The sequence below is a fragment of the Micromys minutus genome (assembly GCF_963924665.1).
Source record: "Micromys minutus genome assembly, chromosome: 9".
NCBI classification, from domain to species: Eukaryota; Metazoa; Chordata; class Mammalia; order Rodentia; family Muridae; genus Micromys; species Micromys minutus.
This window is the reverse complement of record NC_137978.1, coordinates 49,419,424-49,432,751: the sequence shown is the minus strand read 5'-3', so window position 1 is coordinate 49,432,751 and position 13,328 is coordinate 49,419,424. Positions and strand designations below refer to the sequence as shown.

Here is a 13,328-nt window from a genome sequence, read left to right as displayed (position 1 = left end):
CTTATTACTGTCGTATTTGGTAGAACAAAGAGCTGTCCCGTGGGGCTTCTTGTACAAGAGGCCACATATGATATGTGACCTTTAAAAAAATGATTTCAATTATTTCACCAGCTCTTCTTGCAGATTCCAGGTCAAAGGAGCAGCCAGTACTAACAAGGAAGAACAGCGACTCCAGAGCTGGGATGTGACTTGAACACAGGTGCTGGGGACGTAAATGGACATGTAACTTGTCTTGGTTTTTGAGACAGGGTTTCTCCTATGCAGCCCTGACTGTTTTGGAACTTCCTCTGTAGACCAGACTAGCCTCAGACTCAGAGATCTACCTGCCTCTGCCTCTCATGTGCTGGGATTAAAGGCATGGGCCACCATGGCCTGGCAACATATAACTCACTTCTCCATATTTCTTCTCTGTGTGTGTGTTTATATGTGGGCATAAATGTTCATATGTGGGCATATATGCATGTTTGTATGGATGTTTGCAGCAGCTACAGGTAGACTGTACACTCAGGTACACTGAGCATCTCCAGTCACTCTCCCTATTGGTTCCTGAGACCTCAGAGTTGACCGATTGGCTAGGCTCATTTACCAAGGAGCTCCGGGAATCCATCTATCTCTGCCCTCCCTGAATTTCACACTGGGGGTTACAACCCTGCATAGCAGAGCCTAGGTTTTTGCGAGTTCTAGGGATCTGAGTTGTAGGTCCTCGTGCCTGTATCTGAAGTACCTAACTGTTTGGCAACATGTATTACAAGCCTTACTGTTTACTTCTTTCTCTTTCACATAGGAAAGAATTTATTCAGGACATGGAGGTGGAAGTTAAGAGGGTAGTAGGGGCAGAGAGAAAGGAGAGGAGAAGGTGAAGGAGGAAGAGGGGAGGAGGAAGGGTGGAGGCTGGCCATGAGCACACGGAGAGAGAGGGGTGAAGGGACAGAGGGGGAAGAGGGGAAGAGAGCAAGAACATTGTCTACTTTTCTGTTGTTAAGATAAAAATGGGTGGCGTCTCAAGGAGGAAGGAACTGAAGCAGAGGCCGTGGAGGAGCTCTGCTCACTGACCTGCTTCTCATGGCTTGCTCAGCTTGCTTTCCCATATAACCCAGGACCACCTGCCCAAGGGTGGCACTGCCCACAGTGGATGGACTGGGTCCACCCATGGAACCATCAATAAGAAAAAGGCCCAACACACTTGTCAGATGACATTTGTTTTCAGTGTGGTTCCCTCTTCCCAGGTGACCCACGCTTGTATCAAGTTGATTAAAAAAAACAAACAGTCCTTTCCAGCCTCCGTCTCGGACCCTACAGCCGCCGCGATGTTGATGCCTAAGAAGAATCGGATTGCCATCTACGAACTCCTTTTTAAGGAGGGAGTGATGGTTGCCAAAAAAGATGTCCACATGCCCAAACACCCCGAGCTGGCAGACAAGAACGTGCCCAACCTTCATGTCATGAAGGCCATGCAGTCTCTCAAGTCTCGAGGCTACGTGAAGGAGCAGTTTGCCTGGAGACATTTCTACTGGTACCTTATGAATGAGGGCATCCAGTATCTCCGAGATTACCTGCACCTACCCCCGGAGATCGTGCCTGCCACCCTGCGCCGCAGCCGTCCCGAGACTGGCAGGCCTCGGCCCAAAGGTCCAGAGGGTGAGCGGCCTGCAAGATTCACAAGAGGGGAGGCAGACAGAGACACCTACAGGAGTGCTGTGCCCCCTGGAGCTGACAAGAAAGCTGAGGCTGGGGCTGGCTCAGCAACAGAATTCCAGTTTAGAGGCGGCTTTGGTCGTGGACGTGGTCAGCCACCTCAGTAAAGTTGGAGATTATGTTGTATTGAATAAACTTTAAAGAAAAAACAAACAAACAAACAAAAAAAAAAAAACAAAACTTAACCTATGTTTACCTTATGACCTAATAATTTCATAGCTTGGAATCTAAGGGAATTTTATTTAAGAAAGTGAAAATGTATACAGTGGCTTGACCATAAAAATAATTACATATGTTCATAGCATAAAATTCTACTAATAACCACACATGTATGTCTGTATGTACAAGGAAACATGTTCACAATATATTGATGTTTCCGAACTCAGCTGGACTGAAGTATCTGTGGGCCCATCCCCCACAATCAGGAATGTGGGTGTCAGTTGGTAGCCCAGACGGCAAGGGCTCTTTAAGGTCTTGCTGGCTAGACCCCTTTTTGAGTATCACGAGAACTGTGGGTGTTTCCCACGGACTTCCTGTCTCCCTTTTTGGTAATTAGAATCAGGTGACAGCACTGGCTGGCAATAGGCTCACAAGTCCCTCGGAATGTGTGAACGTGTAGAGACCAACCCCGGATGCTTCCCCAGGAAACAAGTGAGGAAGGAGGTGTGGGGCTTCATACCAGTTTGGTAACACTACAGGAGCCCTGAAGCATAAACTGTACCTCAGAGCCCTCAGCGGGTTGGCAGGCAGTATGGCTCCTGTGTTTCTAAACTGAAACAAGCCCTCAGGCCTGCAGACATTCAAACTGACTCCAAATTTACAACCAAGTTTAAAGAAGAACAAACCAACCTTAAGTGACCGGCTCTGTAAGTCAGTGGACCAGAGACTTGTAGAGGTGTGCCCCACAGGGTGACTGTGCCAACCCCCCAACGCCCCCGCCCTTTGAATGTGCCTGTTGAGGTCAGAAGTTGACATTAGGTGTCCTCCTTCATGGCTCTTTACATGTTTGCTTACATTATTCATCTCATTTATTGTGTGTGCATGATATGGTGTGGATGTAGGTCCCAGAACTCAGGTGGGCAGGCTGGAGGGAGGAGGTTAGAGTGGCTGGCCTGCTAACTGACCTCTGCAGCCTTACCCTGTTCTTTTTGTCTTGACGCAAGAATCCAATAAGCCTGACTGGCCCTGAACTCCAAGATCCACCTGCCTCCACCTCCCAAGTGCTGGAGTTAAGAGAGCTATCACCATGGCCTTTATTTTATTTTTCGAGATGAGTTTTGTAAAAGAACTGGGGGCTCACTGGCTAGATTATGCACCTTCCACAGTTACAAACTTCTATGTGAGCCCGAAGTTTCTGAACTGAGGTCTTCAAATACATCACAGCCAACACTTTACCACTGACTCCAGCCTCTGCCCCCTGTTAATTAATTTATAAAAGTCTTCTGTGGCAAATCCTTCGAGCTGGATCTTCTTAGCAGTGGTAGGTTAACTTCTAATTCCCTTGCAATGAACAGGTTGTTTATGTCTGCAGAAAACCAGGGCAAACTTCCCCAAACCTTAGCTCCCCTCTCTCCCAAATAGGAAAGGGCTTGTCCTCCTTCTGGACCCAGATAAAGCTTCATTTACTTTTGTAACCTTACAGTGTGGCAGAGGGCCAAGCAGCCCCAAAGCCCCAAGCCTACTAAATAAAGTGTGGCAAAATGAATGTTTTAAATTAAATGCCCACTGGCTATGGTAGCAGATGCCTTTAATTCCAGGACAAGGGAAGAGGCAGTCAGATCTCTAACTCGGACTGAAGACCAGCCAAGGTTCCATAGTGAGACCCTGTCTCAAAAACAAACAAAACTGTTGCTGCAGTCATTAACCATTTGCTTCCTTGAGCTGTATTGAGATTTGCATCCTCAGAGGGCTTTGTGTCAGTTTTTTCTACGTTTTCAGTTTTGTTATTCGAGATATGCTTTTTCTGTGTGGCCCTGGCTGACCTGGGATGCATTCTGTAAAGCAGGCTGCCCCTCAACTCAAGAAAACCACAGGGCAGATCACAGCCATCTCTGAGGCCTTACCGAAGATCTGTCGCCCTCTTCTGGCCTCCCAGGGCACTGCAAGCATGCGATGCATAAACAGAACAAAAAGGAGTCAGAAACACAGAGGGTGATCAGAGGAAGATCCTGAAGGAGTTATTTTTCACAGATCTTGGAGCTCTTGTGGGCTGGTAGCTGTAAATGAATGAGCTAGAGACAATGCTAAGACATGCTGAAAGCCAGAAGCATGTTCTCTCAAGTCTGATTGTGACCTTGTGGAGAGAGCAGGTTCAGGCAGATGGCAGGACATACTCCTGGCAATGTTGGTAACAATTTTTAGGTACACAGACGACACAAACATCATAGGGTACATGAGCCTAGGCTTTAAGGCTCTTGAATTTCACTTCATGCTTTGAAATTCAGTACCACTGAGATTTTCGGAATCCAAGATATGGTGTTGGTATATTGGAAATCAGAATAGCACTCTGCCCTTAAAATTGCTGAGAGAATGAAATAAGATGATGTTTAAGTCTAGCATAAGGTAGGGGACAGAGAAAGCACTCATGATGCATGCGGACAGGCTTGAAAAATTCTGGGGGCCAACTTAATTCTGGATGGCAATGTCTGTACGGATGTATGAATGTGTGTACATATATTCACATATGTTTTATTCTGCATCACAATTTGAAGCCAATGAAATGTTTCGTTGAGATGGGGGCTTTGCTATGTAGTCCAAACTAACCTCAAAATTGAGAGGCTGGGATTACAGGCTTGAATGAGGCAAGACACTTGGCACATTTGCCCCCAGATTTATTCATAGGAATTAGCGTTCACCCTGAAATATTGACTCTAGAATATATAATTTTTTTTCTTAAACAAAGGACATCTCTCCTTTCTTTCCTGAACCTTGCTGTCATTCTTTTCTCTAGCTTTCCCACTTTCTAAATAAGGCCAAAAAAATAAAAAATGTGTAAGGGACCAGCCAGCGCTGTGTATAGAAAAAGCAGGCCCTGATAGTAGTGACTGTCTCAGGTACCGAGAAAAAGTAAAATTAGATCGGGGGGGGGGGGGGGGACTTGAAAAGGGAAGATGGTCATGTGCAGAATGGTTGCCGGGCTCTGGGCGGGGTGAACATCATATGACCCATGGCAGCCTCTGGGGCGGCCCAGTGACTGCAGAACAGAAAGGGACAGAACAAAGACAGAACGCTGCGCAGGGGTCCTGGTTACGGAAGTAAAACACTGGCTCCGCGGCCAGAGGCCAACAGAAGAGCTGCTCCCCTCTCCAGCCCGCGGGGGAGGCCCGGCCGCGCTGCTTTCGAAGCTGGGCAGTTATTCCCGACATGCTCCTCCCGCAGGATTTCAAACCTCGACAACAACCACTCCTCACTCCCTCTGGCCCGCCCCAGCAACAGGCGGCGGCCGGCGTCTCATTGGCCGCGGCACGCGCTGCCGCGACCTCATTGGTTGCAGTCTCCAGTCCTCTTCCGCGCTTGCAGCAGCCTCCATTTTGTCGGTAAAGGTAGTAGGAGGTTGGTCCAAGACGGAGTTGTGATCCGTGACTCGCTCGTGGGCTGTTTGATTCGTGCATCGTTTCTCCCTACAGAGGGAAGGAGGCTTGGAGGTCGAGAGGAAGCCGCCGCCGCCGCCCGAACTCGAAGTCGGTGAGTGTGGCGGGGGCGGCCATGTTGGCCACCGCGGGTACCTTTGTTGGGCCTGGCTTAAGAGGAAAGCAAGGCCGGTCGGGCGCAACTCCCCGGGAGCCGAGCCGCGGGCTGAGGCGGCGAGCTTGTAGATTCGCTGTGCTGGTGACCCGGAGTGTGGACCTTCCGATTTAATAAAACTGGAAGCTTTCTTAGCCTTCTGTGTTTGCTAATTTGACTAATTAGAACACCGAGAGAAGCCGTTCGCTTTAGAGAGACGTGATGTTTAAGAATGTAAGATTAGGGACTATGAGAAATATCAGTACCGGAGTTATAAGCGAAATCACGAAACAGAGCAGCCTTGGTGTGGAAATGGCTGTATGGGTTGGAAGCGTTAAATATGGATGGAACTTCAAAAGCACGGTCCCTAGATTCTTGGTGTGGTCACAGAAGGAAATGCTTCCTTTAAAACGTGTAGGAGTTGCTGGTAAGTCTTCCAAAAAGTCCTAAGAGTTGTAAACTGGCATTTATGAAATCAAAGAGTCTCGTTTGAGGAAGCAGTTAACAGCCATTTCTGTAGAGTACCTACGCGATCGCTTTTGGGGGTTGTTTTCAAGTAATTTATCTTTCTCTTTCTAGCTAGGACTTCTCTCAAACTTGTGTGCTGAGGAGACTCGATGTGGGCCTCAGCTCCTAGGCTGAAATCAGCAGATTGGCTCATGAAAACTTGTGTATTGAGACAAAGGAAAGGATCTAGCAGAAAGCAACGTCTCTTATCCTGGGCCTGTCAGCAAGGAAGAGGACAAGTAGTGGAAGTCCTGCAATCTGAAAAGCAGACTGAAAGGTATAAAGTCAGCAGCCGAGCACTGTGGTGGTGGTTGTGCCTTGAGCCCCAGACTTAAAGCCGGAGGCCTTTCTGGTATAGGAGGCCTCCCCAGAAAGGGGTTGATTTAGGTGTGTGGGCTATTTTCCTTGGGCTGTACAAAAAAATGAATAGCTTGTTTTAATTTTTTTATTTTGATTTTAAACGGATATTTGGCTCAGGACTTAAGTCTTTTGAGGTAGATGGTTTTTGCAGGCAAGCCTGTCTAATCCCACCTTGTCATATTTTCTTCAACATTGCTAGAACTGGAGCTATGGAAACGTCAAAGGGGATTTTAACTGTTGTCTACATGTATTTATTTACAGGTGACAAAGAAGCTGAAGATGGGTGGCGGAGAGAGGTATAACATTCCAGACCCTCAATCTAGAAATGCTAGTAAGAACCAACAACAGCACAATAGACAGAAGACAGAGGATCAGAATTCCCAGATAAAGATTGTTCCTAAGAAAAAGGAAAGAGGACATGGGTACAATCCAGCAGCAGCATGGCAGTCCATGCAAAATGGAGGAAAAAGCAAGAGCCTTTCTAACAGCCCCAACTGGAATGCTAACTTATCAAGTCCTAGCTTGCTTTTTAAGTCTCAAGCCAGTCAGAACTATGCTGGAGCCAAATTTAGCGAGCCACCATCACCAAGTGTTCTCCCCAAGCCACCAAGCCACTGGGTTCATGTTTCCTTGAACCCTTCAGATAAGGAAACAATGACATTTCAACTTAAAACCTTACTTAAAGTACAGGTATAAAATTGGATAAGTACTAATTTTAAATTTTGTAATGTTTACACATAGCCAAAAGTAGTTTGTTTTGTGAAAAACTGATAAAAGTATAAGCAGACATTTATGTGTTATATACACTATATTCTTAAGAGTGTCAATGCAATTTAAACAGTAAGTGACTAATCAATTCTACTTGGTAGTGTTGCTAACTAAATTAGATTTGGGAAACAGTAACCATAGCTTTTTTATTAAGGGGGAAAACTAAGATTTATGGGATACTACATAATTTCTGAAGAAATTTTTTTTTTTTTTTTAAAGAAAATAGCTGCTTAAGTTACACATGGGTAAAATGTGTAGAGGCAAAGTATGGCCCAGCCATTTCTTAAATGCAGTGGATAAGCATTTACCCAGAGATGTACCAAATCTCCAAAAACAGATAATGGTGACTAACATTCTGAGAACATTTATAGAAGAGCACCCTACAAAGCTGCTAAAGTGACCTGGCCTCACCTATGCATAGCTTGCTTGAAGTAGGGAGTTATGTTTGTGACATTTAAAGCCATGTAAATACATGTAATAAGCTTGTAATATATGTAATGTTTTCTTGGTCTTTATTCTACAAAATAAGATTATTTTTAGGTGAATTTGCTGAATGTAGACCATGAACTGTTTTTTATGGCCTAATTTTCAAGGTCTCCAGGTTTTAAAAGGCTGCCCTTGTGCTTAAGTGCCAGTGACTCAATGTAACTTGTGAACTACACAAAGCAAATCTGTTGTATTAGGTTTTTATAGCTGAAGTTTTAAGCTACTAATCTTTTTTTCTTTTCTAAAGAGATATTAAGATGCAGTACAAGACTTACTCCCTAACCCTTTTAAGCCCAATTAGCTTTCAGTCCTAAGTAACCCCTGATTATGTGCAAACCCCTGACTTATGCAAAAGAAAAAAATTGTGTGATAGACCAAATTACTTTTCAATCTTGTGTTTTCTCTCAATTAAGTTCAGAGCATATTGCCCAAATCAAACATTGAGTATCCATCCTAAAGGATTTGACTTTGCGAATAAACCTTTTCTCGCCAGTACACTGTTTTCATGTAAGTGATTTATGGCTGTCTACTTGGGATGATTGTGATGCTGTTACTTTGCTGTTTCTTGAGACCGGTTTCTAGCTTTAATGTTGAGACTGTGTACAGCCCTGCCCACTAAACTTAAGAGATTTAACAACCCTTGTATGTAGGCAGATATCAGATATGAGTTACAGGACAGCCTCATTTACATAGAGCTCCATCTAGAGTACTCATCTCAAAACAAAGAAGTGTAGTCATTAGCTTTTGCATACTTGCTTTCTAGTGAACAGTAACACCTGCAGACTCAGATGAACCATGTATGTATTAGCATGCAGGAATATGCCTGGATTTCTAGTTTGGGACTAACATGTTTACTGACTTCATAAACACTTCATCAGACACAACTGGCAGGTAGCTATTGACAGAAACTCTGCCGGAAGACCTGAATGAAGCCTTTCAATTAGTATGGTTGCATGAGCAAAATCCATTAGAAGTTGATGAAGGCAGCCATGTTAGCTGTGTATTTTGGTGGTAGTATTTACCTTAAATCTATTAAGCATGAGGATTTCAAATGGTTCAACTTTCCATGCCCACCCCTTGTATTTTCACCGGCAATGATTCTAAATCAAGAAATACATCTCTAAAACCACAGAAACAAAAAACAAATGTCTACTTGGGTAGTTATACCTGTAAGGTACAACAAAGTCTACAGAAAAGCCAAGATTTTTTTTTTTTTAAAAAAAGCGCCTAGACCAGTTTATTTTACTCTCCAACAGTCAAAGAAATGTGATCTGCAAAAACAAAACCTGGATTACAAAGACCTTTTACTTCTTTTTTACAAACTACTGTTACTAATAAAAATTTACATGCCTCAAGTTTTTATCCCCCTCCCCACTGCATACACACAAAAAACCCAATAACTAGTTTTAAACACAGGGTGGTGAACCAGCTTTACAAATACACACATATTAATTAATAACAGAATTGGAGGGGCAGGAAAACACCCAAGAGAAGTCTTCTGCAACAATGAACAGTGTCTCAATGAAGTTGGCTAACAGTAAATGACAAGTTGTTTAACCTCTCTCTGATTCCTGTCTATTGTTGAAGTTACAGTCTATAATCTCAATATTTATAAAAAAGGAACATGGTAAAAAAAAAAAAGTACAATGAAGATCTAAAAGTAACTGAAGTTTGGAAGCCAGCTCAAGAGTGCAGGAACTCCAACGGCTTATAATCTTGGAATACACTTAAAATCTACTTTTAACTTAGTAAAGTTAGAAGGTATGTATACAAAAATTCCTGTCCACATGGTGGGTATTCCACAGAAGACAGCTTATTTAAAAAACAGGATAAGTATTCATGTCCTGGAGTGATTTTTAAGGTTAAGTAGGAGCATCTGGAAAATACACAGCTTGGTACAGCAAGTGCTGAGTTATAGTGACAGCCTTTCATATACATGGAAACCACAGTAGACAAGACTTAAAAACAATTTACCCTAACTCAACAGCTACCCAAAGCTACGGGGCCCTTTCTAACTTACACTCAAGAGCTGTCAATTACTGTTAACTGTATTTATAAATGATTTTCCAGCATATGAAACCACTCCCCAAAGAAAATAAATCCAAAAGTAAACGGAAACAAGGTATTCAATTTTAAAAACAAAACAAAAACCCCACCTGAACACACAACTTAATTCTCTCCTCTGGAAGGTCTTAAGCTCAATTTGAAAGGGAATGGAGGAGAGTAGAGGACAGAACACAGAACTGCACAGATACCGTTAATACACAGAACCTCTACCTGAGACATAACCATAATCATCCAGTGCTGATGATTATGTAAATGCTATAAATACATTTTGTAATTTATAATCTTGAAATAAACGCTAAATTCAGTTTTTATCAATTTTTATTGTATCGTTGAAAATGCTTTTTTCCAACTTGATTTAAAATGAAAACAGCAACAAAAATGAAGCCAAAATTTATATTTCTCACCTGGAACCTGCTACAGAGTTTGGACAGGCTGAAGAAAGTTTAAAAAAACAAAACAAAACAAAAAAAAAAACCCACAAATTAACCTTCATTTTACCGCTCCCTTCATTAATGTGTAATCTTACTACATTAAAAAAAAGGTCAAAAGCTTAACACTGTTTCCAGATTTTGACAGTTTTAAATATGTGGCAAAAATACAACAAAAATCTGAATGTGGTGGAATTAAGGTTAAGATGAACAAGCTTTATATCCTGATAAGGAACTAAGGAATCCAAAACATTTGTGACACTATAAAGTTATTTATTAACTATACACAGAATATGTCCCCTATAAAATGTACAAGTAGATCACTAAAAAGTCTTATCCGGTAAACACTTTCTTCAATACAGAATATACTAAGTCCATTGGGTAACAGCTGTCTGCCTCAAAGTAATCTAATTATAGCACCCGGGGTCTGCTTTAATGGAAAGTTAAATACTTGTTATTTTTTGTATTACCTATTTGTTTGACAGAGCCAAGAGTTAACAACTTAATCTTACTTTAGTATATTAATCACTGCACAACAGATCAGCTTATCACAGGTTTTCTTCATTATTTGTAGCAATGGGATATAACAAATACTAGATACTTTTAAATGGCAGACAACCATAAAATTGCTTTTCTTTGATAGTATATTGGGCTTTATAATTATACTAGGATATGAATGATATAAAATATTACCATAGTACACCTCAAGATAAATGATTCACTAGATTGTGCTCAGTAGGTTTTACGAAAAAAATCTGTTCTCCTCTCCAATTATGCAGTATGTTTTGCCCACAGTAAGGGTTCAGTAAATATCTGTTGAACATACTGAGAGAACAGGAGGTGAGAAGAGACGGGCCCTTATGGGTGGACATCAAGTATAAGTGGAATTAGCATGGGAAGGAGTGGTTAGATGTAAACTATATGTAGTATACAAGTAAATAAACTCAGAGGCCAACACAACAGTTAAGCAGAAAATACTGGCACTGGAATAAACAAAGGCAAGATTAGCCAACACTGGCATTAAGTGAACTGACTTTTAAGAGATAACTAGGAAAAACTTTACTGGACCACACCTTTACCATCCAAGTTAATTTGAGACAGACCAAGAGAGGCACTGTTAGAGACTATGGCTGTCTTCCTTGATATTCAGACATCCTAGTTTCCAGTAACTTATCATGGATAGGCTACCCATGAGTCAATAAAAACCTGTTCATATTTAGGGATTAGTTTCCACAAGTACAAAGTTGAATTTCCTTTTATTTGTCCTAAAATGCTTACTTTCAAACTTGAAGGGACTTCAATTATTCCATGTAGTTTTCGATAATTCTTTTATCTTTTCAGACCAGAGTCAAAATATTCGTACAGTATTCATACTGCAGCACCTTCCACCCACCCTTTGGTCGCTTGAACTGCCCTTCTTTGGTTCTTTTTTCCGCTTTCAGATCTTTCTTGAAGTGTAGTAAGCAGAACTGTACTGGGTATTCCAGCTGCAGTTTGGTCTTAAATAAAAGAAGGATGTTTGTCAGTTTGGTTTTCTCTTTATTCTTCTCTGTGGTATACAGGATTTTGTTAGTTGAACTGGATGTAGCAGCTTACTGGGCCAAAATTTCAAGAAATAGTACAGTAGTTCCCAGGTCTTTTCCCTAGGTTGTAACTTAACAGCTCAAACTCTGTGGCACCTGTCCTTTCTCACTAATGCATTCATTATCTCTCACTTTTCTTCTTGCCTACTTGGCTTATTAAACAAACAAGCAGATTTCTTAAGTAAAAAGAGAAGTGTCATCCTTCACTTGAATCTTGACATGACTGTGCTATCCGATAGAGCCCACTGCTATGCACAGGAGGGGTTTATTGACTGTGGAACTTAGTATGATTCAAACTTAGCTTAAAAATGTAAAAATCCCCACCTGCTATCATTAGAATTCTATTATGAATGCAACTGAATATAGTCCTTGTGAAGCTATGCTGAGCATACCATTTCATAATCAACATGTAAGCTTCTCAAGTTAACAGTCCGAGTGTAAAATTAAATTGACAAAAATCAAACCAGCACCAGGCCTTCCAGTTCTGAGCATGATTTTTATTGGACTATCTCTTCAACTACTGTTTCTTAAAAAAAAAAAAAAAAAGAAAGAAAAAAAAAAGAAAAAAAGAAAGTGAGGATCAAATCTGGGCTCAAATCTTGACTCTGCCTTTACAGCTTTTTCTCTGTGCCTTAGTTTCCTGGTATGTGTGTGGGGGAATATTCCTTAAAAGATTAAGGTGTTGTGAAGAGCGAGTGAATCAACTAGGTCTCTTGAACAGTGTCTGGCACAGCATAAATAACCAGCTATAATTGTTACCACAAAATAGCTAGAATTCAATAATAATAATAAAAAAAAACAAAAACCAAAAAACCACCCCGCCCTGGAAGTGGTTATCATTTAAATGCTCACCAACATATAATGAAAAAGGATTTAAATTATGTCATAAACATAAAACCCAGTATGTTTTGTTCAGAAAGTGGAACGAGCAGAACTCTTTTGTAATAACAAAAATATAAATTTATAGTTAGCTTGCCTAAACTTTTATTTTAATGTTTATCAATACTACTAAATAACCTCTTATATTGTTTAACCCAAGAGGCTTAATGAACAATCACATGATTGACATAAGAAAATTTCTTAAGTACTATGTAAAAGATGTAGATTTCTGGAAAGTTCTATCATTCCCAGAGTAGGGTAGTTGTGCCTGATGTCAAGACTGATTAAAATATTCCTAAAGCTACAAAGGCTTATTTCCATTATTTTAGACTCATTCAGAACTATAATAATTCCAGTTAATCATTATTTCCTTCATTTTGTTTTTATTATAGCATCTTTGCTTAATTTACAGCAAGCAGAAAATAAGCTGGGTCTTGTTTTGATCCAAACATTGATGTTTTAAAGGTTGTACACAATATTTGTTAAAAAGAACATATAAAAATACCTTTTTAGAAGCTTCTATAAGAAAGAAAATACAAAGTTTAACCCCACAACTTTCCTCTTTGCTAGAACTGCAAACTACCGCTACAGTTTAAATAGACTTTGTTGTTTAAACTATACATCCAGGAAAATCTAAAGAAATTAAAGAAACGTGCATATAAGTGATTGCATAGCAGAACAAGGACATTAACTGCAAACAGTAGAGAAACAAAAGTTAGAAATACTATTAAATATACAAAGGTTCTAGAATTAATCTTCCAAACACACTCCACAAACAGTTCTTAAAATCATCTTTTGTTGTCTACAAGCAAGGACTAGATTTTTTAAAACA

The 13,328-nt window shown here is 41.0% G+C and overlaps 2 protein-coding genes across 2 annotated transcripts; both read left to right on the top strand.

Annotated features, from left to right (window-relative positions):
* The first annotated feature begins 1,274 nt into the window (after positions 1-1,274).
* Positions 1,275-1,836, top strand: LOC308424141 (small ribosomal subunit protein eS10-like). The gene has a single exon (XM_080921035.1). It carries the CDS (start codon positions 1,308-1,310, stop codon positions 1,800-1,802), a length of 495 nt encoding a protein of 164 aa, XP_080777161.1. The 5' UTR covers positions 1,275-1,307; the 3' UTR covers positions 1,803-1,836.
* A 3,081-nt stretch (positions 1,837-4,917) lies between these two features.
* On the top strand, positions 4,918-8,023 carry PNRC2 (proline rich nuclear receptor coactivator 2). Its single transcript, XM_080920758.1, has 3 exons — positions 4,918-5,379; positions 5,998-6,202; positions 6,547-8,023. Exon 3 carries the CDS (start codon positions 6,565-6,567, stop codon positions 6,979-6,981), a length of 417 nt encoding a protein of 138 aa, XP_080776884.1. The 5' UTR covers positions 4,918-5,379; positions 5,998-6,202; positions 6,547-6,564; the 3' UTR covers positions 6,982-8,023.
* Positions 8,024-13,328: the final 5,305 nt, after the last annotated feature.

Coding starts and splice junctions, on each gene's coding strand:
- LOC308424141 (XM_080921035.1), top strand. CDS start 1,308: ATGTTGATGCCTAAGAAGAATCGGATTGCCATCTACGAACTCCTTTTT.
- PNRC2 (XM_080920758.1), top strand. CDS start 6,565: ATGGGTGGCGGAGAGAGGTATAACATTCCAGACCCTCAATCTAGAAAT.